Genomic DNA, 26,503 nt, shown 5'->3' with positions numbered 1-26,503 from the left:
GAAATCTTGCAGGTCACGGAGACCGGCAACAATTTTTTCTAACGGAAACCCTGATACGGTCATATGATTTGAGTTTAACATCTTTCCAATTTAGTGCCGTCTTGAAGTCATAATTCTCTAGTTAAATTCACAGTCAGAGAGGTTTGCTGGATAGGTTTTTAGTTAGTCTAAAGTGGGGCTGTATAGAAAAGTGCAAAGCATCGGCTGGACTGAACTTTGCCCCCTGGAATCCTCTCTCTGCTTTTGCTCAGCTGTTGTTTCCCAACAAGCTAGTGTTTTGATTATTTAGCTTGCCGGATAACCCGGACAACAATGTTAATGTGGCGCACGCAAATCATTAACCTACTGTATACGACTATACGAACAATAGTCAGGATGTTCTCCTCCATGCTCTATTGAGATAATCTTTCCAGGAAGCGACCTTTGCGATTGGAGGATCAAGAAAAGAGGGCGTGTTTTGAGATGGGTCAATTAGCCCTACATCTCTACTGTAGTGTTACACAAGTCACTGTCGCCATTTCCTCCTGAAGCTTTCATAAGCAAATGTACAACATGTAGACTGCTAGTAGGGTGGCACAGTGGTTAGCACTGCTGCCTCACAGCAAGAAGGTCCTGGGTTCGAACCCCAGCAGGGGGCCTTTCTGTGTGGGGTTTACATGTTCTCCCTGTGTTCGCGTGGGTTTCCTCCAAGTACTCCTACTCCAGTTTCCTCCCACACCATAAAGACATGCATGGTAGGCAGGGACTACAGATGGAAACTAGCTAATTAGCTAAAATCTAGCACATTTACATTGATGTGTAAACTGAAGATGTTCATTAATGTGCACTGTCCCTGGGTAAAAAAAGAAGTAAACAAACAAACTTGGTCTACTTCTGTTGTATATGGTGTTAAATTCACTTCAGTGTTTTGGCCGGGGTATATAAAGACATTTCAGAGAAGTCGGGTTAAGAAAGAAGTCATGATGGTTATTAGGCCTACCCTTGTCCAGATGATCTGACAGGCCAGTATTACTCTAAAGCGTTTTGCATCAACGCCCAGAATTTACTTAAAAATTCCAACCAATGTATTGGCCTAAATAGAGAGATGATAACCTAGTTGCTCTTTTGAGAACAAAAAAATTATAATTCCTGCACTTGTCTTCACATAATTCTAGGCCCAAGAACAATTCTGTATTGACTATATAGGGTAGAGCCCGACCGATACTGTATTATCGGGGCTGAGCTAGCATGACATCGCTGATATCTATGGATTCTTGGAGATCTCTAGTTTCATATGATGCCATCTTCGTGCTAGCTTAGAAAATTATTCCGTTAGAGCCCATAAAAGAGAGCTAATCAACGGGTAATAATATTGGTAACACACATCGATACTAGGGGTGGGACGATACATCGATCCAGATTGATATATCGATCTATTATCAATAATCAAATAGGATCGATGCAACGTAAAAAGATCGATTCATATTGCGATACTCTTATTTTGAAAATCCCATGGAGTGTCGTATCCGCTCGGCTCGGATCAACAGCACACAGCAGTAGCGTCTAGAGCGTCACTAGAGCAAGGCTAGTGTGCCTATTCTGCGACCCAAAACATGTCCCTGCTCTTTTATTCCGCAATCCTCGCCATTCCATTATGCCCACGTCGCGTTAAAGATCTAAATTAACGTTACGTTAGCGTAAGCTAACAACAAGCTAACCCAGAGAGAGAAGTGGGGACTGGGAAGGAGGGGGGTTACTGCATTCTCGAGACAGCGCCACTACCAGGATCTGGCCGGTACTGCACCTTCGGACTCCCAATATGCCTTTTCCAGCCAAAATACAGCTCTGTGACAGTGAATAGGATATTAATATCGAAAAACGAACCAAAAACAGTGAACAGGAGGTCTATTTGTATTAAAAACAATAGATTGTTTTTCATTTAAATGTCTGGAAGAGCTCAAAAATAAAAATGTCAAATGATATTTCCATTGCCTTTTCTTTTGTTGATTTAAATGTTACCGATTGTATTAAATGGGCATATAATATCGTCTCATATCGATCGCAGGCACCTGAATCGAATCGTATCGTGGCAGACTTTGTGATATCGGAAAATATCGTATCGTTGTCCAAAGAATCGATATCGTATCGTATCGTGATGAAACTGGTGATTCCCACCCCTAATCGATACCGTTATATAGGTGATAAAATGGAGCTCTGCTACGGGCTAGAGTCCTCTTACCTATAGCCTTGACATTCCGAGGGAACAGCTGCCGACAGGTCAGATCAAAACCATGATTTAGGCCTGAAGAGGTGAAACTGGATCAGAGTATAGAGGCCGTTCTAAGAACCTTTCAATTGGACTTAAAAATTGAAATAAAACCAGAGAGGTTTGAAGTAATATTTATCTCCTCAGTATCCATCAGGTATACACACACACGTATTGATATTCTGGGGTGTCATTTTAGTCTTGGAGTTAAATGCCTGCCCACTCATTAACACAGCATCACAGACCAGCAGCTGGTACAAGGAACATAGTGATACCTTCATGAAGTGGCACGATGGCAGCAGATGGTACCACCAACACTTGAGATAACGACTTGATGTTTGAATTGTGTGTGAATTATACTAGGTCATTTGGGAGGGTCATCTTTTTGTTAAAGGCAATCGCTGGTAACTTGTGCTACAGCTGGGAGGTTCTCATCAGCGTTGCGCACACTTCTGCTAATCAGCCTCATGCCGCAAAAGGGTGTGTGTGAATTAGTTTCCTCCTAGTGCTGATTAGTAATCTGTCGCATACAGCTTCTGCCAATCCCAAATGGTAAAATCCCTAGCAAGATGGAACACAATGTACAGTATTTTGGTAGATTGGGTTCTTTCTTTTTTAATGTATTCTATTCAAATTGACTGACCCTTCCCTTCGTGAGCTATACTTTCAAAATTGGTTCAAACTAATTATCTTTTACTTTGTATTTGTTCGAACTTGAAATTGGGGGAAATGTGACAGCCTTATAACACATATTAGAATGGTATTTTGACACATGTTGCTGTTAAATAACGCAGCCTTCTGCGATTTGGATATTGCACTAGCCAGGGCTGTATTGTGATTTAGAATAATCGATTGATTAATTGTTCAGTCCTAGTTTTTTATTTAGTTTATTCATTTGTAAATTGTGGAGGTCTAAAAAGTACAGATATGACTAGAATGTAAGTACTTGTCTGAAATTGAACACAAGTTGGAGTAATGTCTAGAAAATTACTTAAAAAAAAAGATGCTATTAAAAAATAACTTTTAAATCAAAGTGACGTAACTAACTAATTAGTCACTTTCCACCTCTGGTTAATTGCCTGTTCTGTTTTGCTTGCTACATTATCGAGATAAGTTGCCGTTCATCAAGAGAGAAAAGCGTTGAGTAGTTAAGTAGGCAGAACTACTTGGATAACGAGGTTCCTAGAGGAGTAAAAGAGGATTAAACTGTTGGGACATTAGGCTGATTACAAGATTCTCTCAATCAGGCCTACTTATGTCAGGAAGAAATCTGCACATAGACTGCACTGGTGGGTTTTGTAGCCCTCAAGCTCCTAAATCTGTATTTGACGGAAATTAAATGGATATTTTATTGTTGAACAGAAGGAAACGTATGGCAAGATGCTGAGGGAGATAGGCTTGGCCTGCTGTACCTCCCGAGCCGCTCCATTAACAACATGCTTTGTGCGCCAGTTAACTTGGCATAGTAGAGTATAACAAAAAGCTGCCCAAGGCCTGGGAGGGACATTTCTCTGAGAGGACCAAGAGTGCTGCCAAGAGCACTTAATGACAGAGAACTGTGACTTCTTCTCTCAATGGGACCTTCCTGGCTAAATAAAGGATTAATGAAATAAAAGTATTTAAAAAATAAAAATAAAGGTGCCACCGCAGAGACTCTGGGATTGAATCCAACTGTCAGCGGTACCTCCGGCTTGGTCAGTCGTACATTGGAGGTGGTTGGGTGGGTGGTATTCCAGCTGGTGACTGAAGGGTGGCTGGTATTACATCCACAGTGCCCACCATCCTGCCCAAGTGCAAGGCACTGAACCCGCACTGCACTGCGAGCGACCCTGCGCTCTGACCTATCTGATGAGATATGTGTGGGGGACTGTGTATGTAACTAGGAGAGAAATGTTTTAAAGATTTCAACATTTGTGTACATTGACAACAATAATATGAATAAACTTTATTTGTATAGCACCTTTCATATATGCATTTCAGCCCAAAGTGCTTCACACCAGTGATGTACAGACAAAATAGACATAGGCATAAAATTTGCATAAAATTGGCATAATTATAGACGGGCATAAAATGAGCAGAGAATTGACATTAAAAAAAAAAGGATTTCTGACAACATGAAAAGTGAAATAATCTTCTTAACAAAATCAGAAGAAATGTTGTGTGTGATCAAATCCCTTTTATTTTTCTTTCCAGACGAGGATGCAGAGCCTCCAGCCTGACCCTAAAGCCCAGTACAGCGGTGTGTACGAGGCCCTGAAGAGGATCATGCGTACGGAGGGGTTCTTCAGACCGCTGAGGGGCCTCAACATAACCATGGTGGGGGCCGGACCCGCCCATGCACTCTACTTCGCCTGCTATGAACGCATCAAACGCACCCTCAGCAATGTCATTCACAACGGAGGCAACAGCCATTTAGCCAACGGTAGCATTCAGTCTCCCTTCCAGCTTTCAAACACAATTCAGTTCATTCATTCTCAAAGTGACTCCTTGGATGTCAGGCTAAGGGGGGGGGGGTGTATCAGGGCTGTACGCTAAGCTTTTTCACTAGGGGCACACTTGCCCCTAAATGAGAAATTTAGGGGCAAAAAAAATTTTTTAGGGGCAAATTTTTAAATAACAATTTTACCATTATTTATATCGATTGTTTTTGATTTATAAAAAAAAAAAAAAATTATTTTATATATATATTTTTTAATAAAATATATATATTATATAATCATACTTGTAGTTGTATTATCTGCGAGACATCGCCACCACGCAACAAGTCTAAATGCTCGCTATATGCAACCAGTCGTACTGAGTAGCCTCCAGCTACGGCCAGGATTCTCCGGAGCTGCAGCTGGGCCCTATACTGTAGCCTCCAGCTACGGCGAGGATTCTCCGGCGCTGCAGCTGGTCCCTATTGACTATATTCAGCGTGCCCTCAGCTCGAATACGCATCGACTCAGTGTTATAAGACATTGATATCAGGACGGAGCTATCTGAACTATTTAGTTTAATGGGACGTTTCGTTTTGAACAGTAAGCTAACGCAAGCTATCATGCACTACTAGACTTACTGGAGCATTTGTTGATAGCTATCAGTAGCTAGCCGGCTGGCAGGCTCACCGAGGTCCCAGTGTTTACAACAGCCACGGTTGCGAGAGGGCTGGAGGAGGAGCAGACGCCGCAGCTCTCTCCGTGTGTCTGAGTTCAGTTCAGTTCAGCTCACTATAGGAGGTCGAACGCGTCGAAAATATGAAGCAATACTAACTTTACTTTTCTTCATAGCTAAATCAGACAGTCAGCCAGTCTATCAGAGTGAGTGCTCAGTCGATTGTTCCCGCTGATCATACCTGCTGAGTGCTCACTGCTCAGCTCGCGTGAGTGACGTCATCGCGTCATCACACGCCTTGGATAATTTAGGAGTGAAATGCGAATCCAAGGCTTGAAAGCACTACTCGCAAGCCCGCCCCCAGATAATATTTACCAATCGCAACGGCCAATTAAAGGGGCAATTCGCGACGATATCATCGCAGTGTACAGCCCTGGGTATATAACCTGGGAATTTAATCATTATTGTTCTGTACGTATATTGGCTTTGGTATTTTTATCTTTTATCTGCAAGCCAGTTATTACTCATTACGTGATTATTGCTCATAGTCAATGTTTTCGTGCACGTCTTGCTTTACGAGTTCTGTTTACCAACAGGTATTGCAGGCAGCGTGGCCACTGTTCTACATGATGCTGTCATGAACCCAGCTGAAGGTAAGATCATCTAGGAAGCTGTTTCAATTCAAGTCAAAATTAATGGTGATCTTGCGGTTTGTAGCCATAACACTGGCTATGTGTAAAGTTAAAGAGATTATGTCACTTTCACTTACCGCGCAAATTAGTGAAGCAATTCACGGCGAATGCCATAAAATCCTAGTCCCACATACCTCTTTATCCCTGAAGCATAGCTGGTCTGGAAGGGCATTTTTCACCCCCTCAATCCAAAAACGCACACATGAACTGACCTTATGGCAGGCTGCAGGGATCTCTCCATGGTCCTGATAGCAGAGAATATACTTTGTTTTCAAACATCCGTATATGTGTGGACAGGGGCATCGGTCATGATGTTAACCGTTTCGGGGCCAACCACGGACATGTCCGTGTTTCGGATCCAACGGTAGAGGGCCAACCACGGACATGTCCGTGGCAAGGTTGTTTTGGCTTTTATTCCATTTTAATAACCTACTCAATGTCACCGAGCGGCACTGCAGATTTACCCTACTCTTGGAATTCGGAAAAGTGCATTACCGGCCAGATCCTCGTAGGGGCGCTGTCTCGATAATGCAGTGTTCCCTGTGGCAGAACAGTCTTTTATTTTTCTTGACTTTGAATGGACTTTCCTGCTAGGCTGAATCTATACGTGTAGCATGTAGCATGGAATACCTTTTGCGACGCCGAATTCACTATGCAGTAAAGGAATATATCATCAGCCAATGGACATATCGATCTACCAGATGGCGATCGATAACTGGGAGATTCTTTTTGCAGTCCAACCGGCCCACGGTAAGATCTTTTTCACGTAAATTACAGGCCAATCAGGCCTTGCTCTCATACTCAACCAGGCGATCAGCGAATGTGGCTACTGAGGCTAACGCCGTTATTGGTAATCAATAATCAGAAACAACGTCCCCCGACCCCCCCTTTCATGTATTCATGGTGGACCATGAATACCGACAATATGCATTTTGATTTTTAGCTCTAGCTTCTGTAGTGCCGAAACGCCATTCGATTTAACGTTATTAGCTATTAGCCTTATAACTAGCGTTCCAGGAAATATACCAGACCAATCCCATATAATGTTTATATTCAAGACGCTATAAAATGGGAACGTATTGATGAAAAAATTATTTCTTTAAGCCATTTTGAAGGGACGTTTATGGTGTCAGTTGACAATGAGAATGGACAGATGGCAATACTATAAAGCAGTGGTCACCAACCTTTTTAAGCCCAAGATCACTTGTTTCTTTTGGTGAAGGCAAGATCTACCTATTGAAGCGTTGAGAGAAAAAGACAGCCAAGATTGTACTTTAAACTAAATGACTTTTATTTGCCTGTATTCTAATTACTATTATTAACATTGACAAACATATTTACAATTAGCATTTTATAAAGTAGAACTGTAATGTGTACTTTCTCAGTCAGTGCTAAGTGCAGTCAGTGCTAAGTGCAGCATCACTTTTAACACCAGAACAAAAGTAGAACTGTAATGTGGACTTTCTCATATTATTAACATTGACAAACATATTTACAATTAGCATTTTATAAAGTAGAACTGTAATGTGTACTTTCTCAGTCAGTGCTAAGTGCAGCATCACTTTTCACATCAAAACAAAAGTAGAACTGTAATGTGTACTTTCTCAGTCAGTGCTAAGTGCAGTCAGTGCTAAGTGCAGCATCATTTTCACATCAAAACAAAAGTAGAACTGTATGTGTACTTTCTCAGTCAGTGCTAAGTGCAGCATCACTTTTCACATCAAAACAAAAGTAGAACTGTAATGTGGACTCTCAGGGTAAGATCTAAAAAAAAATATATATTTTAAATTTTCAGGAAAGATCTACAGGGACAGTCTCAAAGATCGACCAGTCGATCGCGATCGACGGGTTGGTGACCACTGAAGTATAGATTTAGCTCTACAAACAGCCTCACACACAATGAATATTTGTTATGATAAGGTGGCCGTATAGAGTGGGTCCGTCTATTACTCGTGGCCGTCAATGTGTTAACGTACCACAACACAGACATAATAGTACCTTTTCTAAAATATCTGTACACGTGTGCACAAGGTGCCTCGGAGACTCCTACATGACGTCTTGCCGAGCTCGTACCATGGACTATAAGCCGCATGTGTTTTAATGTTTAATTACCATATGTAAGGAGTGGAGCCTGCGGCTTAATTTGACTCAACACGGGAAACCTCACCCGGCCCGGACACGGAAAGGATTGACAGATTGATTGCTCTCTCGATTCTGTGGGTGGTGGTGCATGGCCGTTCTTATATTGAGCTTTAAGTTCCCACCTCTACAGAGAATGACTCCCATTGGGACACAATACTGTCGGACAAATAACAAGAATTAACTCATTTACAAATTGTATTAAGTAAATAAGGGAACAGATAAATAACATTTCAATGCAGTAAAAAAAAGCAATATTTCGATTTTCGGGTTTTGTCCACATATAAGCCGCACCGTTATATAAGCCGCAGGGTCGAAAAATGCGGGAAAAAGCCGCGGCTTATAGTCCGAATAGTACGGTATATAGAAAAGAGACCGATGATGCATACATCACAGAGGTAAGGGAAATAATTAAAACACACATCAAACAAACAACCAAATAAAATGACACTATGTAACAACGTTTGCTGCAATATTATATATATATTAACATATTGTTCTAAATAAATAATGATAATAAATAATTCGATGTTTGAATAATTTTTATTTATTTTTACAACCGAGGTAGGTAGATTACATTTTTAGAGACTAAAGTGCTGAAAAAAGGTACCGTTGGCTACCAATATCGATTCACAGGTACCGGTATCAAACCCAACCTATAGTGATCAGCGGTGATGTGTGATCAGCTGGACTCTGCGGTGGTGTGGTGTCACAGCCTCACCGTGGGAAGCTCTACCTTCACTGCATCTGAAATGGGGACCGAATGGTTAAATGGGGCAATTTTCAACACTGCTCATCTAGTCTTAACTAGCATTTATCCCACTTCCAGGCACCAGCAATATGTGTTCTGTTTACATACTGTTGTCACGTAATGTAGTGAAATGGGACAGTTCAGAAGCTGCAACAACATCTCTTTGTAGGTTGATGCGTGTATTGGTTTGTAGGTTTATGTGTATTGGTTTGTAGGTGGATGTGTGTATTGGTTTGTAGGTGGAGGTGTGTACCGGTTTGTAGGTGGATGTGTGTATTGGTTTGTAGGTGGATGTGTGTACCAGGGTTAGGGTACCTGCCTAACTGAGTTAGCCGGATAATTTTCAGGATAACTTGACTTAAGCCAAATCTTTCGGTTCCCGACGCGTGATTGTCTAAATCACTATGGCAACAGATCCAGAGCAGGTTTAGTTGAGTTAGCTGGATATAAGCTGGCCACTCCCTCGGAAAAAAATTGCAGCTCCCTTCCTCAGAGATTGATTGATTGATTGGAAACTTTATTAACAGATTGCAGAATGGGGTACAATACAGTACGGCTCAATACACACAATTGTTAAGGGGATGCAGACCCAGAGAAAGACTTTCGTCTTGTTTACATCAGGGTCCCCCATTTTCAATTCATAATGACATTTATGACATACACAACATACAGATATATATCATGACATTTATGACATGCATGATATACAGTACTGTTACATTTGTGACATACAAGATATGCAAATATACAGTACTGTTAAACAGAGATCCTAACAGAAAATATATATACGAGGGGGAGGAAACTGTACAGTGGGAGGGGGTGTTTGGACATTTTTACGGGGGCCAGTTTTGAATTGCAGCCTCCCGTAGGTGATCCCATTATACCATTCTGAATAATGTTTTCGCGAGATGAATGTATTGGTTTCATAGAATGTGTGAAATAGGCCTATAATTAAAAACAATTAAAATTAGGGATGTCCGATATTATCGGCCGATATTGGCATTCAATCGGAAAATATCGGTATCGGTTTTAAATAATTTTTTATTTATTTTTTTTACATTTATTTAACCTTTATTTACCCAGGCAAGCAAGTAAGAACAGATTCAGATTTTATTTATTGTCAAAAGTATGCATAATGTTGTGTTAATTCCATGACAAGAGATATGTAATGTTAATTACCTGAAATTATTCCGTTTTTGGGGGGGGGGGGGGGGGGGGAAACCCTGCATATATCGGTATCGGTTGATATCGGTATCGGAAATTAAGAGTTGGACAATATCGGTATATCGGTATCGGTAAAAAAGCCAATATCGAGCATCCCTAATTAAAATACATTAAACTGGTAAAAGAAATGCTTTTGAAATGTAAAATAATAGACCTAAAATGCTGATAATAAATTATATTCAGCCTATAGTTGGGGGCCTTAGGAATATTTTCGTGCAAATTTGTGCAAAAGCACCAAATTTGGCCCAGATGTAGCCCAGAGTATGCTCAATTGATTCAGCCAGGGTGCCCGAGCCGGCGACCCCCGGGGCCATCCTGGTGGCCAAATCAATATGGCTGCTGTCCGAAAAAGGTCTTGGCTATATCTTTTGAACCAAATTAACTAGAAATACAAACTTGGTGTCTATTTTATGTTTTTTGACTATTAGAAACACATTGGAATGCTTATCTTTACAATTGGGTGTGTCTGGACCCCTAATTTGCACATTTCCAAGATGGCGAGTACCCGAAAGTGAGTTTTACCAGAACTTTTGTTTTTTCTGTCTATAAAAGTGAAATTCTATATAACATATAATTATATTAGAATCAGAATCAGACACGTTTATTGTCAGGCAATATTTATAATGTCAAATAAACCTAAACAACAATTGGTTGTCAGGGTTAACAACAACAACAAAGGCGAAAACATGACAGAACAACAATAAATACCACACAATACAGAATCATACCCCACATTAGCCCAAAATGACAATCCACATACTGTACCACATCAAGGTGCTCAGTCTATAGATATAAGTTTATGGAGGTGCGGCTGGGTGGTGCAGCGGAGATTGCGCTCGTCACCAATGCAAGAGACTCCGGTCTCGAATCCGGATGTCAGCATTGCCTCCGGCTTGGGCCAGCCGTCATACTAACTCATTGGCAGAGTTAGAGGGTGGAGGTCGATGGGTGGGGATTGGACGTTGTGGACAGCGACTCCTACAGGTCGGTTGGGGGATGCCTGCACAGCAGAGACAGGAAATAGCGGGGGTAGTGTGAGCCTCCCATGCGTTACACCTCGCCACAGAGTCCGCGCTGGCAGGTGAAAAGATGTGACAGGCTGCCTCCTCGTGTACCGGAGGGGACACGTGATGCAAGGCTTCTATCCTCCCTACAACCGACCAGTGGGGGGCATAGTCGAGCAACGTTCAAGACAGGGGATGGGAGAATTGGAAACTCGAAATTGCGATGGGAGAAAAATAGAAGAATAAGGAGAAAAAGTGGATACAAAAATATATATAAGTATATGGGGATGGATGTGCTCAGTCCTTTTTATTTACCAGTGTGAGTGATTGTGGATAGAAGTGACGATTTTTATATCATAATCACACAACCAGATTACTTATTGTTGTCTCACTGTAGTCTCAACCCTCATTGTTGGTACAGGCACCCTCACAGCAACATATTGAGGTGCAATGGACTCCAGCTTTAAAGCATTTGCAGCGCCCTCTACATGACTTTTTGCAGCCGCAGTGGAGGAGAATGCTGCAGGCTTTACTAGATGAGTCCAGTAAGGTTCCCAACTCTTCTGTCTGGATGACCGCCAGCTCATCTGTGTGGTGTGTCAGTCCTCCAGAAAACACAAGAGCCACAACAGCTGCCCCATAGATGAAGCTTTGGAGGATCACAAGGTATGGCAAAATCATTATTGTATTCATTTATTCAATCTTTAATTATACTACCAGGAGACAATCTACCCAGAGACATACTGATTATTAAAAAAGATCAGGACGCGCTAGAGCCACCCAAGGATACTTCCTTTGAGATGAAGGAGGAGCCCACAGACCAGTGAGAGCAATCTGTTTGTCGAAGCAGAAATAGTCCTGCCTCTGGTTCTGTGTCATCGTCTCCTGTGCCTTTTGATGTTGGTTTGTTCATTTGATACAAGATTCCTTTATTGCCACACAACCAGGTTGGTGGTATTCTTGATCGGTACAGAGTGTAATAGCTCTACAATACATGAAACTGGAACATAGATACAAATGGATACATAATACAGTACAACATGACACAATAAATACATAAATACAGCACAGCACGACACAGCACAATATAAACACATGGAAGAATCTAGTCCATCAGGTCAGGAGCTTGGTTAGTGTGGGGGCGGAAGGGGGAGAGGGGGGCCAAGGGAGTTCAGGGTCCGAATGGCGGTAGGGAAGAAGCTGTCCTTGAAGCGGGTGGTTTTTGAAAAGATGGACTTGAAGCGGGGGGGGGGGGGGGGGGGGGGTGCTGGGTGTGAGGGGTCCTTAGCAATTTTCTGGTGCGGGTGGTTGTGCGGGAGGTGAAGATGGAGTCAAGGGAGGGAAGGTCGCATCCTATGATTTTGGAGGCCTTGTTAATGATGCGCTGAAGTTTTTGAATGGGGAGTTTTTGTGCAGAACTGTAGTTTTGGAGGTGTTGAGCAGGATGTTGTTGATGGAGCACCATCTCGCTGCTCTGTCCACCTCTCGCCGGTATGAGGTCTCGTCGTTGTCTGTGATCAGGCCGAGGATGGTGGTGTCGTCTGCATATTTAAATTTTTTTAATGAGCTGTCCAGGGAGATGAGTTGGTTGGTGTAGATGGAGAAGAGCCAGGGGGAAAGGACGCAGCCCTGTGGGGCACCAGTGCTGAGTGTCAGGGAGTGGGATGTGAGGTTGTTCACCTTGACTTTTTGGGTTCTCTTGTTGAGGAAGTCAAGGATCCAGTAGTTTATGGCCGGGTTGATGTTCATGTCCTGAAGTTTGGAGAATAGTTTGTTGGGTGAGATGGTGTTAAAGGCTGAACTAAAATCGATAAACAGGATGCGTGCGTATGTGTTGGGGGTTTCTAGGTGTAGGAGTGTGTGGTGGAGTACTAGGCTAATGGCATCCTCTACTGACCTGTTGGCACGGTATGCGAATTGATATGGATCTAGTTGAGATGATATGACGGTTTTTAGGTAGTCTAGGACCAGGTGCTCAAATTATTTCATTGCTGATTGATTAGTTCCTTTAAATTCCAAAATGGCGGTGTCTCATTGTGAAGTGGATCTGTCTTGTCCCGTGTGCCGTCACATCTATACAGATCCTGTTGTCTTGTCGTGTGGCCACAGCTTCTGTAAAGCCTGTCTGCAACAATACTGGACAGACGGAGAAGACAAGAGCTGTCACTTTGTAGGGAAATCTCTTCAATGTTAAATCCTCCTCGTAACTTGGCTTTGAAGAACCTGTGTGAGGCCTTCAGGGAGAGAAGCCAGGGAGCTCCAGCAGGTTCTGAGGTGCTCTGCAGTCTGCACGGTGAGACACTCAAGTTAATTAAGGGCATTTCTCTGTCCTTGCTGTGACGTATTGCGTCAGTCTTGCCGCCATATGCATTGTACTTCTGACATTGGGTGATGAGACTTGCTATTTTCGTTCTCGGTTTCAGGTTGGCATCTTCTGTATTAGCTGCACAGAATTTGAGGAGTGCTGGACCCTGGAGGACGATATCATTGAACACTCGTAAGAGTTCGGCAACGGATGTTGTGAGACAGTTAATAATAATAATAATATCTTAAATTTATATAGCGCCTTTCAGGAGACCCAAGGCGCTTAACAGGAGTGGGCAGCTAAGGGAGGGAACAGGAAACAACGTAACAACAAAATAATAATCAAAAGGAAAGAAAGAAAATGAAAAAAGGGGAAATCAGGCAGAGTAATTTACAAATTTGGTGAAGAGGTGAGATTTGAGTTGGGATTTGAAGGAGTGCAGGGATGTAGCATTACAGATGTTTCAGAGTTCCAGAGGGTGGGTGCGGCCACAGAGAAGGCTCTGGGACCAACAGTCCGCATGTTGGTGGTGGGGATGGAGAGGAGACCGGAGTCAGAGGACCGCAGCCTCCGGGGCGGGATGTAGGAAGTCGGCTAGGTACCGGGGGGCAAGGGAGTGAAGGGCTTTGTAGGTGATGAGGAGGATCTTGAAAATGATGCAGGCCTTGACTGAAAGCCAGTGGTGCCAGGACTTGGTGACGGTGAGAACCCTGGCAGCAGAATTTTGCACATATTGTAACCTGTTAAGGGCATTGCTGGGTAGCCCTATTAGGACAGAGTTTGCATAGTCAAGACGGGAGGTGACGAAAGCGTGAATGAGAGTCTCTGCTACAGAGTCGGGAGAGATGGCCAGAGTCTAGAAATGTTCCTGAGATGAAAAAAAGTTATTGTTTTTATGTGGGAATGAAAGGAGAGGGTGGAGTCCAGTATGACGCCCAGGTTGCGAACTTCTGGGGAAGGGTGGATTAGGCAGCCATCCACTTCAAGGAGGAGATCTCCAACCTTCCGAACAGGGGGCGAAACTAGAGCCCGCCAAGCGCCATTGGTGATACGTTTTTACGTTTGGCGACTCCCACTGAGAGGTCTGCCCGCCGTGTGGCGGGCAATCAAATAGTCATGTGAAAACCGAAAATCATGATCCAATTCTGAGCGGACTTCTCACTTGCTGTCTCAGCACAGACACGCAGTGCATTGCTGCTCCTACCCCTCCCGCACCTGTTTCCGTATGCTGCTGCATGTAAACAGAGCCTCGGACAGTCACCGTGACTGACGTTAGTCTAGTCAGAGGGACCTCCGTGAGCTAATGTTAGCTACTGTTACAAAATGACCCAGTCAACTATTCACTTTTAGTTTAATACATGAGGCATTGTGTAACGTTATCCAGCCGGCTAGCTACTGATAGCTCCCGACATCAACAACTGCTCCAGCAAGTGTCCAGTGCATAATACCTCCGTTGGCTAGGTAGCTCATGTTAGCCCACGTTAGCTCACTAGTCACTACGAAATGTCCCAGTAAACTAAATAGTTCAGAGGCCTTGTCCCAACGCCATCCAGCTGTAGCTACAGATGGCTCCTGACATCAATGTCCTACAACATGCGTATTCGAGCCCCTGGCTTACATCGCATGAGGGCTGCTGAATAGGGTCCAGCTGCAGCGCAGGAGAATCCTTTCATGCTGAATGTAGAGTTTAGGGGACCAGCTGCAGCGTCGGAGAATCCTTGCTGGAGCTGGAGGCCACTTGAGTATACACACAGACAGTGGAGCTGTTTGCAGACAGCGAGGTGGCGATGTCTCGCAGATAATACAACTACAAGTATGATTATAATATATATATTTTATTATAAAAAAAATTATATAAAAGAATAATAATAATTTTTTCAATCAAAAAAAAGTTGGCAGGTAAGAAATATGCTTGGCGTGTAGATTCTTCCCATCTACCCGCCACTGGCCGGTGAGTAAAAAATTTTATTTTCGTGCCCTGCTTCCGAAGCAGTGACTGCTTGGCCACAACCATGAGCTCAGTCTTCTTGCTATTTAACTTCAGGAAATTGGATGACATCCAGCCATTGATGTCAAGGAGGCAGTTGACGAGGTGCTGTGGGGGGAGAGGAGTGGAGGGTGAGGTGCTGATGTAGAGCTGAGTGTCATCAGCGTAGGAGTAGAAATTGAGACCATGTTTCCAGATGATGTGACCAAGGGGGAGCATGTAGATTGTGAAGAGGAGTGGACCAAGAACGGAGCCCTGCGGCACACCTTGGTTGACTGGGGCAGGGGTGGAGGTGGAGTTGCAGATGGAGATGAACTGTTTTCGGTCAGTGAGGTAGGACTCGAACCAGGTGAGAGCAGTCCCAGTAACACCCAGGTGGTCAGAGAGGCGGTTGAGGAGAATGGAATGGGAGACCGTGTCAAAGGCTGCAGATAGATCCAGGAGGATGAGGAGGCTGATGTGACCGGAGTCTGTGGCAATGAGAAGGTCGTTGGTAACTTGGTGAGGGCAGTCTCGGTGCTGTGGTGTTTCCTGAAGCCGGATTGAAAGGGTTCATAGAGCTCATGGTTGGACAGGTTGGGCAGCCACGGCTCCTTCCAGGATCTTGCTTAGGAGAGGAAGGTTGGAGATCGGCCGGTAATTCCCAAGGTCAGATGGGTCCAGACAGTGGTGCAGTGGCAAATTGACAGTAGGTCAAACGCTCCACGCGCGTGCGCGCGCATGCACAGTTTTTTTGGCACAGATATTTTTTTTAATTTTTTTTTGCTGCATACTTATATATATTTTTTTTTTAAAAGATGTTTTTTTTTTACAAACCGCTTGAATCATAGCCACGTTAATAATGCTTGTAATAAACCAAACCGTTTGTAAATCCGTCAATATTTCAGCGAGTTATGAGTATTTTTGTCTGTGCAGCTCACTCACTCTCACTCAAGGCTAACTGGAGCAAGATGGCGGCGGTTCAGTGACGTCGCTCTCCATTGGCCGGCAGCGCGGGCAAGCTATCTAGTGTTCTATATATATCTATGCCTATATCTATGTCTTAAAGTGTTGCGGTCCTGAGAGTGTTGGTGCTCTCGTCCTGCAGCTGGATACTATTGCCTCACAGCGCGGCCGTCAGCGCGCGGCCCAGAGAGCGCCGCTGGCTCTGCGGCTCTGCAGCTGCATGCTTCTCCGGGAGTCCGGTTGGATAATGCCATGTAAAAAGTCGCATGCCTGACATATCGGCATGTAACTCGAGAACCGAGGCACGGATTTTGGCGATCCAGATGGCATTCGAACGGCAACGAATAGCGCTTTATTCGGTAATTTATATGTTCGGCGAAAAATGCAGCCCCGAGCCTTCAGATGCTCGCAAAGGGCCGTGAAACTGAAACTGAAAAACAGTGAAACCCCAGACATTTCGATGAATTAATAAACCCCCCCCGGACGCCCCGGACAGGGCGTGAAAAGAGGACATGTCCGGGCAAAAGAGGACGTTTGGTCAGCCTACTCTACCTGTGCTTTTGTTATGGAAAAAACGGTGGCCGCGCCGAGCCGGTACTTAGTTACAACGAATGGGAACAGCGGATTTTTGTGTGCGTGACTGCGCGTACACGCGGGAACATTTCCGTGCGCGATTGCGCGTACTTCAGCCTCAGTGAGTGAGGTATCACAGCGTGATACCGAGTGATACGAGCGCTGCAAGCCTGGGTCCAGACCAGGCTTCTTCAGGATGGGCCTGACTGAGGCTGTCTTGAAGCTAGAGGGTACCCTGCCCGATTCCAGGGAGGAATTAATTATTCCCACGATGGTAGGGCACACGTCAGGTAGGCCAGCTTTGACCAGGACTCTGGGTAAGGGTTCAAGGGAGCAGGTGGAGGCCATGGCCTTGGTGACCAGCTTAGCCACCTGGAGAGCGTCGATGGGAAGGAGCCGTCAAATGTGTGGCCTGGTTGTAAGCAATACTTGTGTAAAACCAAGGCGGCCCTCATCAACATAATCGCCTCATCCTGATCAATCTGTTTGGAATCATGACCTCTAGCTACTCTCTTAGCCACTTGTTCCTTGTTTGTGATGTATGTGTCCCTCCCTTTCTTGTGTTCACTCCATTCAGGCAGATATTTGAGGAGCTGTTGCTTGAATCTTGTTGTGTGGGGTTCATAATCAAGACACAAATGCGAAATGGGTCAATATTGAAACGGAAACGTAAAAGTTAAGGTAAAACTCATTTTCTGGGAACTGCCATCTTGGAAATATGCAAATTAGGGGTCCAGACACACCCAATTATAAATATAAGCATTCCAATGTGTTTCTAATGGCCAAGAAACATAATATAGACACCAAGTTTTTATTTGAAGCTCATTTGGTTCAAAAGTTTTAGCCGAAACCTTTTTCGGAGGGCGGCCATATTGATTTGGCCACCAGGGCGATCCCGGTGGTCGCTGGCTCGGGCGCCCTGGCTGAATCATTAGAACATACTCTGAGCTACATCTGGGCCAAATTTGGTGCTTTTGCACAAATTTGCACGAACTTAGCCTCATATAGCCCTAAGGCCCCCAACTACTATGGATTTCCTACATACTGCACGACAGCTGTTTGAGCTGCGGGATGAGGCGCGCTTGTTTCTGATGGAGAATGCGTCCCAGCTCGCTGCCCACCTCCGATGCCGACTAGATATCAATTGAGGGGGAATACACACAGCTATACCTACCTATTCGAAAAAACATTATCTCCACTGACTTATATAAAAAATAAGTACAGATCACGTCTGAATGAATGTGGAGGATGATCTCCGAGTTGCTGTCTCCAAAATTAAACCCAGACTGGACATATGCCCATCCATCTCATTAGGTGAGTTGAACATTATAGCCTTCTAAATGAAACACGCTATATGTATTCATTTTATGGTTGTTTGATTATTGTGTTATTTTGTGTAGTTATTGTGCGTGTTAAAAGCCTCCAATGCATATGTGTGCGTGTGAACGTTTGCATGTTTCAACCACCTCTATAATAGTGGGGGTCGCGGCTCTCTGACACCGTTATTTCAGGGTGTCGCGGCCTGAAGACTTTAGGAACGATGTATTTATTATATTACATGATACCTAAGCGCATACAGTACAGATATCATAAGTATCTATTAATTCATATCAATTAGATATACTCTTTGGGCTTGTTTTTGTATACTTATTCTGAAAGAGTTGAAATAATTATTTTCGCTAGCAAGATCTCATTCGATTATTCATTCCATTAAGCCTATTGCCAGCAGGCACATTTAAATAAATATAATCTGATTGATTGGGGTAATGAGGGACTTAAAATATGCCTATAGATATGCATTTAACTTGTCTGCGAGGCTATTGAGCCGTACTGTATTGTACCCATTCTGCAATCTGTTAATAAAGTTTTAAATCAATCAATGCCGTTAGAAAATCAGGATTTCTGCGATCGACACCTGCTGTCTTTTCAGGTGAGGCGGCAGCGCGCAATTATCCTGAGTATCAAGTCTGGTTCTAATTAACGAGACTGAATCAGCGTTCGAGGAACAGGGAAAGCCCGGATTCAAACATCGGGTTAATTGAATCTGGATAATGGGACTTTTGATCGACTTAGTTGAACCAGGTACGGGGAATAGGGCCCAGGTTTGTAGGTGGATGTGTGTACCAGGTTTGTAGGTGGATGTGTGTATTGGTTTGTAGGTGGATGTGTGTACTGGTTTGTAGGTGGATGTGTGTATTGGTTTGTAGGTGGATGTGTGTATTGGTTTGTAGGTGGATGTGTGTATTGGTTTAGTTTAGTTTATTCGGATCTCCATTAGCCATTGCCACAGGCATAGGCTACTATTACTGGTGTCCACACAATCAATACAATACAATAAAATCAATACAATACAATAAAACAATACAATACACCTCAATAACACAAACAAATATTATATAATAAAATATCTAAGTTCACCAATCACACATACCCATCTACTCAATCATGTTTCAAGGCATATATGTTCACTTAAAGTACAACAATACATCTCAATACAACATACAAATATATAAAAAATCTAAGTTCACCAATCACACATACCCATCTTCTCAATCAGTTGGTATGTGTGAACCAGGTTTGTAAGTGTATCTTTGTGTATACTGTTTACTTTTCTCAGATTGTATTGCCTATATTTATTGTCTTTCTATTACCCTGCCCATACCTGTACCTCCCCTCCCCCCTCCATAAAGGAATCTCTTATCAGGGGTTTGTTTGTAACACTGTGCCCTTTGTTCTGTGCCGTGCCCCAGTGGTGAAGCAGAGGATGCAGATGTACAACTCCCCGTACAAGGGCCTGTGGGACTGCCTGCAGAGGGTGACGCGTGCCGAGGGCGTCGGGGCCTTCTACCGCAGCTACACCACGCAGCTCACCATGAACATCCCCTTCCAGGCGGTCCACTTCATCACCTACGAGCTGCTGCAGGAGCGCCTGAACCCCCACAAACACTACCACCCGGGCAGCCACATCGTGTCCGGGGCCGTGGCCGGGGCCGTGTCTGCCGCCATCACCACCCCGCTGGACGTCTGCAAGACCCTGCTGAACACGCAGGAGAACGTGGCGCTCAACTCCGTGCACGTCAGCGGCCACCTCACGGGGATGGCCAACTCCTTCAGGACGGTGTACCGGCTCGGCGGCGCGGCAGCCTTCTTTAAGGGGGTCCAGGCGCGGGTTATATACCAGATGCCCTCCACCGCCATCGCCTGGTCGGTGTACGAGTTCTTCAAGTACTTTCTGACCAAGCGGCAGATGGAGCAACAGTCTCGAACTGGCCCTTCTTAAGGGAGGGAGGAGTGTCGGAAGGGAACCCGACCACACCTGGACTGGAAGCTCAAGTCCCCCCCCCCCCCCACCCCCTGTGAAATCAATGCAACGAGCCTCCGAGGCAGAGGCTTTGTGTGTGTCTGCTGTTGAGTAACATTCTCACTCCATTCATCATCGCCACGTCTGTCTGTCTGCTGTTGAGCAACACCCTCGCGGCGTTCATCGTCTCAAAGGGAAGTCACTGTGATCGGGGGGCGTGGCTCTCTGTACCGTCTTCTCACCTATTCAATGTATGTATTTCACCAACCTACAGCACATGGCTCTTTACGGGAGTGGTGTGTGTTGCACAAACAGGAAATGTAACAGAGGTCGCTATTCTTAAACCAGAGGAACAATAGGAAAATGCCATCTTTGTTCGGCATCTTTTAATTTTTTTCCTCCAAGCTCTTTGTGTGGTGACTGTATGTATGGTTATTGTTTGGCTTCATTTATATGTTTATAGTTCTGATATGGGAACATTTTATTTATTTTATTGGCTTTCCTAGGCTTGAATTTTATGGATGCGGAAGACGTGGCTGTTTGCTTGTTTTATTTCCTAGGCGTATTTATAAAGAACTGTTTGAACATTCCTCAGTTTCGCTGCACGGTAAACGCAGAACGATTGCGCTTTCAAAGTGCTTCTTAAAAGTTGGAAGGTTGCATCAACATTTTTTCTTTTTTTTTTCTTTTTTTTTTCTGTGGTTCTTGATGGAAAAGGAAAAGGAAAGGAATCTCCAACCATTATTGGTTCCAGTTGAATGTTGAGAAAAAGGGCCTAACATTCCCATTGACGGAGGACGTGTCACAGTGTCTCCTCAAAGGGAAACCATGGGCTACATCACTTACCGGCATGTATGACTTGATCCTGTTGCGTTTCCTCTTTGTCATGTCGGGTGGTGGTGTTACAAGATGTCCACGCGGCTGACACAATGCCACTGGATGTCTCTCCTTTTTTTTTTTTTTTAATCGCTTGAACATCAAACCTGTGGTCAATATCAGTTTTTATGATTTAATTTTTTACTCAACAGTACACAGTCATATTTCCTCGTTTTCTTTTGTCGTCTCCTGCGAGATTGGCAGACCCTCTCTCAGTGTGTAGACCGTAGCGGTCTAAATATTTGCCTTGTTTAAGCACAGTACTAAAGTGCTCTCGAATCACGCACAATGATAGTGTAATATAAAGAATCTAATATGTTGCTAAGAAAAGGCAGCTTTTATATACATTATATACATAAATATATATTGAGTGTCTTGTTCCAAGGGCCTTATTATGCAGGTCACAGTATGGATCAAACATTAAAGGCCTCAGGCGGTGGGTGGCCTTGTCTCGGCATTCAGATGCATTTGTGGTTGTTGTTTAATATTTAGCTTTTCGAGTGAACTGTTTTGCTTGTTTTATGCATTCATTCAAAGGTTGTGGATTTTACTCGTAACGTTTTAAAAGGCACGGGTTCCGCTGAGGGACCGAAACTAAAGCCCGCCGCCCGCCAGGGGCGCTCAGTTTTTACCTTTGGCGCTTGACACTTAGAGGGCTGCCCGCCGTGTGGCGTGTAGACATGTAGTTCATAACGATACTCTTATTTTGATTGTGCGAGTACAGATTATAGCCTCTCTCGTCTTTTTTTTTCTCCGCCGCGAGATTGTTAAAAAACTACAAGTCCCACATTGCACTCAAGTCAACGGTCCAATCACAGTAGAGTGAAGTGACTGGTGTTATGAGAAAGAAAGCAAATGACCAATCGGAAGCTCTCATTTGGCTTGTTTACTTCCTGAAACGCCACCATTGCGATATGCGGGCAGTCTGCTCTAGTCTAGATCCGAGATCGGACCTCCATGAGCTACCGTTACTGTTTAAACAATGACCCAGTCAACTATTCACTTTTAGTTTAATACATGACGAGGCATTGTCTAACGGTATCTAGCTGGCTAGCTGCTGATATCAACAAATGCTCCAGCAATAGTCGACTCGAGTGCATAATACCTCCGTTCCCTCGTTAGCTAGCTCCCGTTAGCTAGCTCCCGTTAGATCTATCTGTCCCAGTAAACTAAATTGTCTTAACGTTATCTACCGGGCTAGCAGTAGCTACAGATAGCTCCTGATATCAATGTCTTATAACATTGATTGAATGCGTATTCTAGCTGAGGGCATGTTGAATGTGATTTGACAAAAGAACCGTAACGTTATAACTTATACCAATAGGGTCCAGCTGCATCGCCGGAGAATCCTTGCATGCTGAATGTAGGGTCTAGCTGAATATAGGGTCTAGCTGCAGGGCCGGAGAATCCTTGCTGGAGCTGGAGGCTACTCAAGTATACACACAGACAGTGGAGCTGTTTGCAGATAGCGAGCATTTTGACTTATTGCGTGGTGGCGATGTCTCGCAGATAATACAACTACAAGTATGATTATATAATATATATTTTATTTAAATTTTTTTTTATATAAAATATATATGTATATATTTTTTTAATCAAACAAAATTTGGCAGGTAAGAAATATGCTTGGCGGGTAGATTCTTCCCATCTACCCGCCACTGGCCGGTGAGTCAAAGTTAATTTCGCTCCCTGCGCTGAAGGCTGTCTAGTGTGTGTTCCAAGTGTAAGAATCTTGCTTGTGTGTTGCCGGACTCCTCCTCGGTGCTGTTATTGGCTTCCGCCTTCAGTTGACCAATGAACCTGGGCTTCGCTGTGTGACCATGGGACCAGTAGACGGCCCATCAGATCAGCTGGTTGGCAGCCTGTGGTTTTAGTCTGTTTTTTTCCTCTCCTGTCTCGTTTTAATTTAATATTTCCGGTGTTCTCTCTCTCTTCCCATCCTCTTCGCTCTATTTTCCACTCAGTAGTCAAGACATTCCTCCAGATATTGCTATAAACCACCGAGCTCCAATATTTGTTTGTTTGCCTTTAATTAAATGCTTACTCTCTCCACCCCCCCCCCCATTTCTTTTACTACTGACGCCCAAATAGTTTTGTCCGATTGCAACAGTCGCACACTCACTCGACCCTTCAGAGATAGATTCATTGTTATTGTAAGGTAGGTTAATTGTTAAAATCCCAAAGATATGTATTTTACTCTATGCTTAATTATTATTATTTTTGTTTTTATTTTAACCTGTCGTTTTTGAAGACCAGGGGTAGGTGGTGCCTACCTGCTATGAAATGTGAAAACTCTCTGTACTTCTAGTCCCATAATGTTTCCAGTTTCCAGTCAAAATACTTTAAATATATATATATCTTTTTTTCTTTACATTCACAAGATCCGTTCTTTTTAATAATAGTCTTCTATTTGGAAAGTCTTTATGGTGAAGTCCCACCCCTTATTTTATACGAAAGGTAATGGGCCCATTTGCTTCTGAGAATAAACTGATTATCTCTGCATTATGTTTCAATACGTGTGACGCATTGGCTTCTAGCCTGCTGCTGTGCATTAAAGAAGCATTGATACATTATATCTTATGGGTGCAGACATCAGACCGGCTCATCCAGGTACTTTAGCTGGACACAAAGATGCCATTCCTGTAGATCACTATTGTATTTGGCCTGTATAGGAACTGTCGGCGGGAGGTTTACAATGTTTGAGACGGTAACTTTGCTAGTGCATCAAGTTATCTCAAGTTGCTTGCTTGCTTGTCGAACACTGACCGCCACCGACCGTTCCTGCTATTGTTAAAAGTGAGGTTTGATCCGTCTTCAGTCTTTCTCTATTGTGTTTCCTCGTTCAGCTGCAGCAGATCAACCCATTTCCCCTCCTGAACATTTTAATAATATGATCATGAATCTCCGGGTGACTTGACACTAAAGACGTAATTACCATTCCTGGGACTTGATTGTCTTCGGCATGACATGCGTTTGTTTTGTCCTGAATTTGTAGATTGTGAACAAACACACGTTGTTTTCCCCCCAACAAAGAGGCGTGGCGAGTCTCAGTGTAGCGTCGATGACACAATGCCGGTCTGATGTAGACAATCGCTTCAATTTGCTTGAGATTCTGCCCGGACTTCTCTACAGTTTTAGAATTGGAATGTGCTGCGTGCTAGTACTCAATTGACCTGCCTAAACCGTTGTGATTGGAGGATCAAGGAAAGAGGGCAGGGCTTGAGAGAGGTCAATTGTGAGTACATTTTCTCCTCTAAAAATGTTTTGATAATTTGAGCCAAGGTTTTTAAAAGTGCATGTAGTATGTGATTCGTGGTCGCAACAAGCATGTTATGTTTTTATACCCAGTAATAATAGAGACATAAGATTAACCTGCAAGCTTCCATCTTACTCCTTCCTGTCTCAGAATGTGTCTACTATCCATTAGGGCTGACCCCATAACTCCATAACCATTTTTTGGGGGCTTCACAGCTTTAGTAGCAATTATCAGCTAATCTTCAGTCTTCGTACGCATCAAGGTTCAATGTGGGGTGTAGGTGAAAGCTATGGGGTAGATGGGCTTTCTGAAGGTTGAGAACTGATTTTCAAAGTTAATGTTGGGTTATTATTATTACTAGAAGCTATTTCTTAGGTAGGCACATTATTTAGGAGTGGTCAGAAAATCACAACAACAAAAAAAGCATTCAAACCTTGATTTAAGCATCAATTTCCATGGCAGTGATTAAATATCTTTGAAGCATTTGGGTCAGCCCTGTGATAAATACAGGAAAACATGCAACATGGCGTCATGTGGTTAAAGGGGCATTTGTCAAATTCTTAACCTGAATGCGGTTGTTGTGATAATGGGACATGGACCTTATCAACGTGTTCTTTGTCTTGAGAGCTCGGCCTTATCCCTGTGGAACTCTGCCAGGTGACATCACTCCAGGAAGAGCAGGCCTCAGGTTTTGGCAGCTTGGTCGTAGTAATGGACTGAACATGCGGAAGCTGACCCAGGAACAGTTGAATGGGGTTTTACCATAAGACATATTTTTGGAGAGAGAGAAAAAGCTTGAAATGCAATCTAACAGGTTGTCATTTAAAATGACGACAATTCATGTGTGTTAAATGATAAAAATACATTCAAATGAAATAACATTTGGAATCGCGGAATACAGAATACAACCCTCATCATTTTTAGATGCTTGATAACAAGCTAAAGTTTTTTTGAAAATATATCTATGCAAAACCCCAGTTCAACAGAATCTATTCCTGGGTCCACTCCCTGGAATTCACTAATGGCTCTACTACAGTAGGCTAATTGACAGTGACTAAAATAGTTTGAGAACCCCAGGAACAGACTCAAAGATTTTCCTAAACCCAGTAAAGAGTAAGGGTATTTGATTCCATTTATAATCTGTTACACTTCACTTAGTGTATTTCCAAGTTGTGCTAGGGCAGTTTTCTTTACACGAATACTGTTATTTGATTAGGGTTAGAAGTTATTTGATTTGCCAATTTGAGTTAATGTTCTATGACTTTTGCGGCCTGAAATTATTTCATTAGATCATTCAAATTCCTTTATTCAAAAGTCATCTTAGAAATGTGTTTGTTTCAGTTAATCATATTGTGATTTATTTCTGCTATCCGTACCCCTCATCCCATCCACAATCACATTCCGAGGCCTTATTTGTACTTGATTCATAACGACGAATTACAACACTTTGTCTCTTAATTGATCATTTCATTGTATATAATGTCGAGTGAACCCGATGGATAAATGAAAAGCTTATATTTTAACGGAGATTGAAAAATGTACATCTTATTGATGTTGACTATGTAAATATGTTTTATGACTCTTGCATACAAATAAATGACTGGGAACTGGGATGATTAATGAATAATGAGTGCCATCTACAGTATGAGGATGTTTGGAATGAAGACCATGCAAAATGTTAAATAATTGTGGTATCGCTGCTACAGTATGTAACACTGGAGCTGAAATAAAAATGCAAGTGATCAATGCTGTTTTCTTCCTGATTTCAATATAGCTTTACCAATTTTTTTTTGTAAAAATTTATTTACTTTCAGAATATATATATATATTTTTTTGTTATGTTGTTTCTCTTCATGTATAAAAACAACAATATAACATGACTATTCATATAAAGGAAGACAATTGTAATCTCAATTTGACAGCTATATAAACAAAATACAACCACAAGAAGCATTAGATGGGAAAAAATTTATATATATATATTTGATCTGTTTATTTGAAAGGATTATTATTTTCTGTGTGGGTTTTGCATTTTTTTTAATCAAAATAGCAATATAAAACAAGACTTGTCAGCTACATTTAATTTTTATTTATAGCTGAGCTAAGAGCTAA

The 26,503-nt window shown here is 43.0% G+C and overlaps 1 protein-coding gene across 2 annotated transcripts in view; it reads left to right on the top strand.

Moving 5' to 3' along the window:
• The window catches only part of slc25a37 (solute carrier family 25 member 37), a 50,870-nt gene extending 24,739 nt beyond the window's left edge, over nucleotides 1-26,131 (top strand). For both annotated transcript variants that reach the window (XM_084323736.1, XM_084323735.1), the window contains exons 2-4: nucleotides 4,439-4,667; nucleotides 5,935-5,991; nucleotides 19,709-26,131. In XM_084323736.1, coding sequence (XP_084179862.1) covers nucleotides 4,439-4,667; nucleotides 5,935-5,991; nucleotides 19,709-20,238 — 816 coding nt within the window. In that variant the 3' untranslated portion in view covers nucleotides 20,239-26,131. The remainder of the gene's footprint in view (nucleotides 1-4,438; nucleotides 4,668-5,934; nucleotides 5,992-19,708) is intronic.
• The last annotated feature ends 372 nt before the right edge of the window (nucleotides 26,132-26,503 follow it).

Source organism: Notolepis coatsorum (genome assembly GCF_963971535.1).
Source record: "Notolepis coatsorum genome assembly, chromosome: 10".
Taxonomy (NCBI): Eukaryota; Metazoa; Chordata; class Actinopteri; order Aulopiformes; family Paralepididae; genus Notolepis; species Notolepis coatsorum.
Note: the sequence above shows the minus strand (reverse complement) of the source record. Positions and strands in the feature narration are given on the sequence as shown.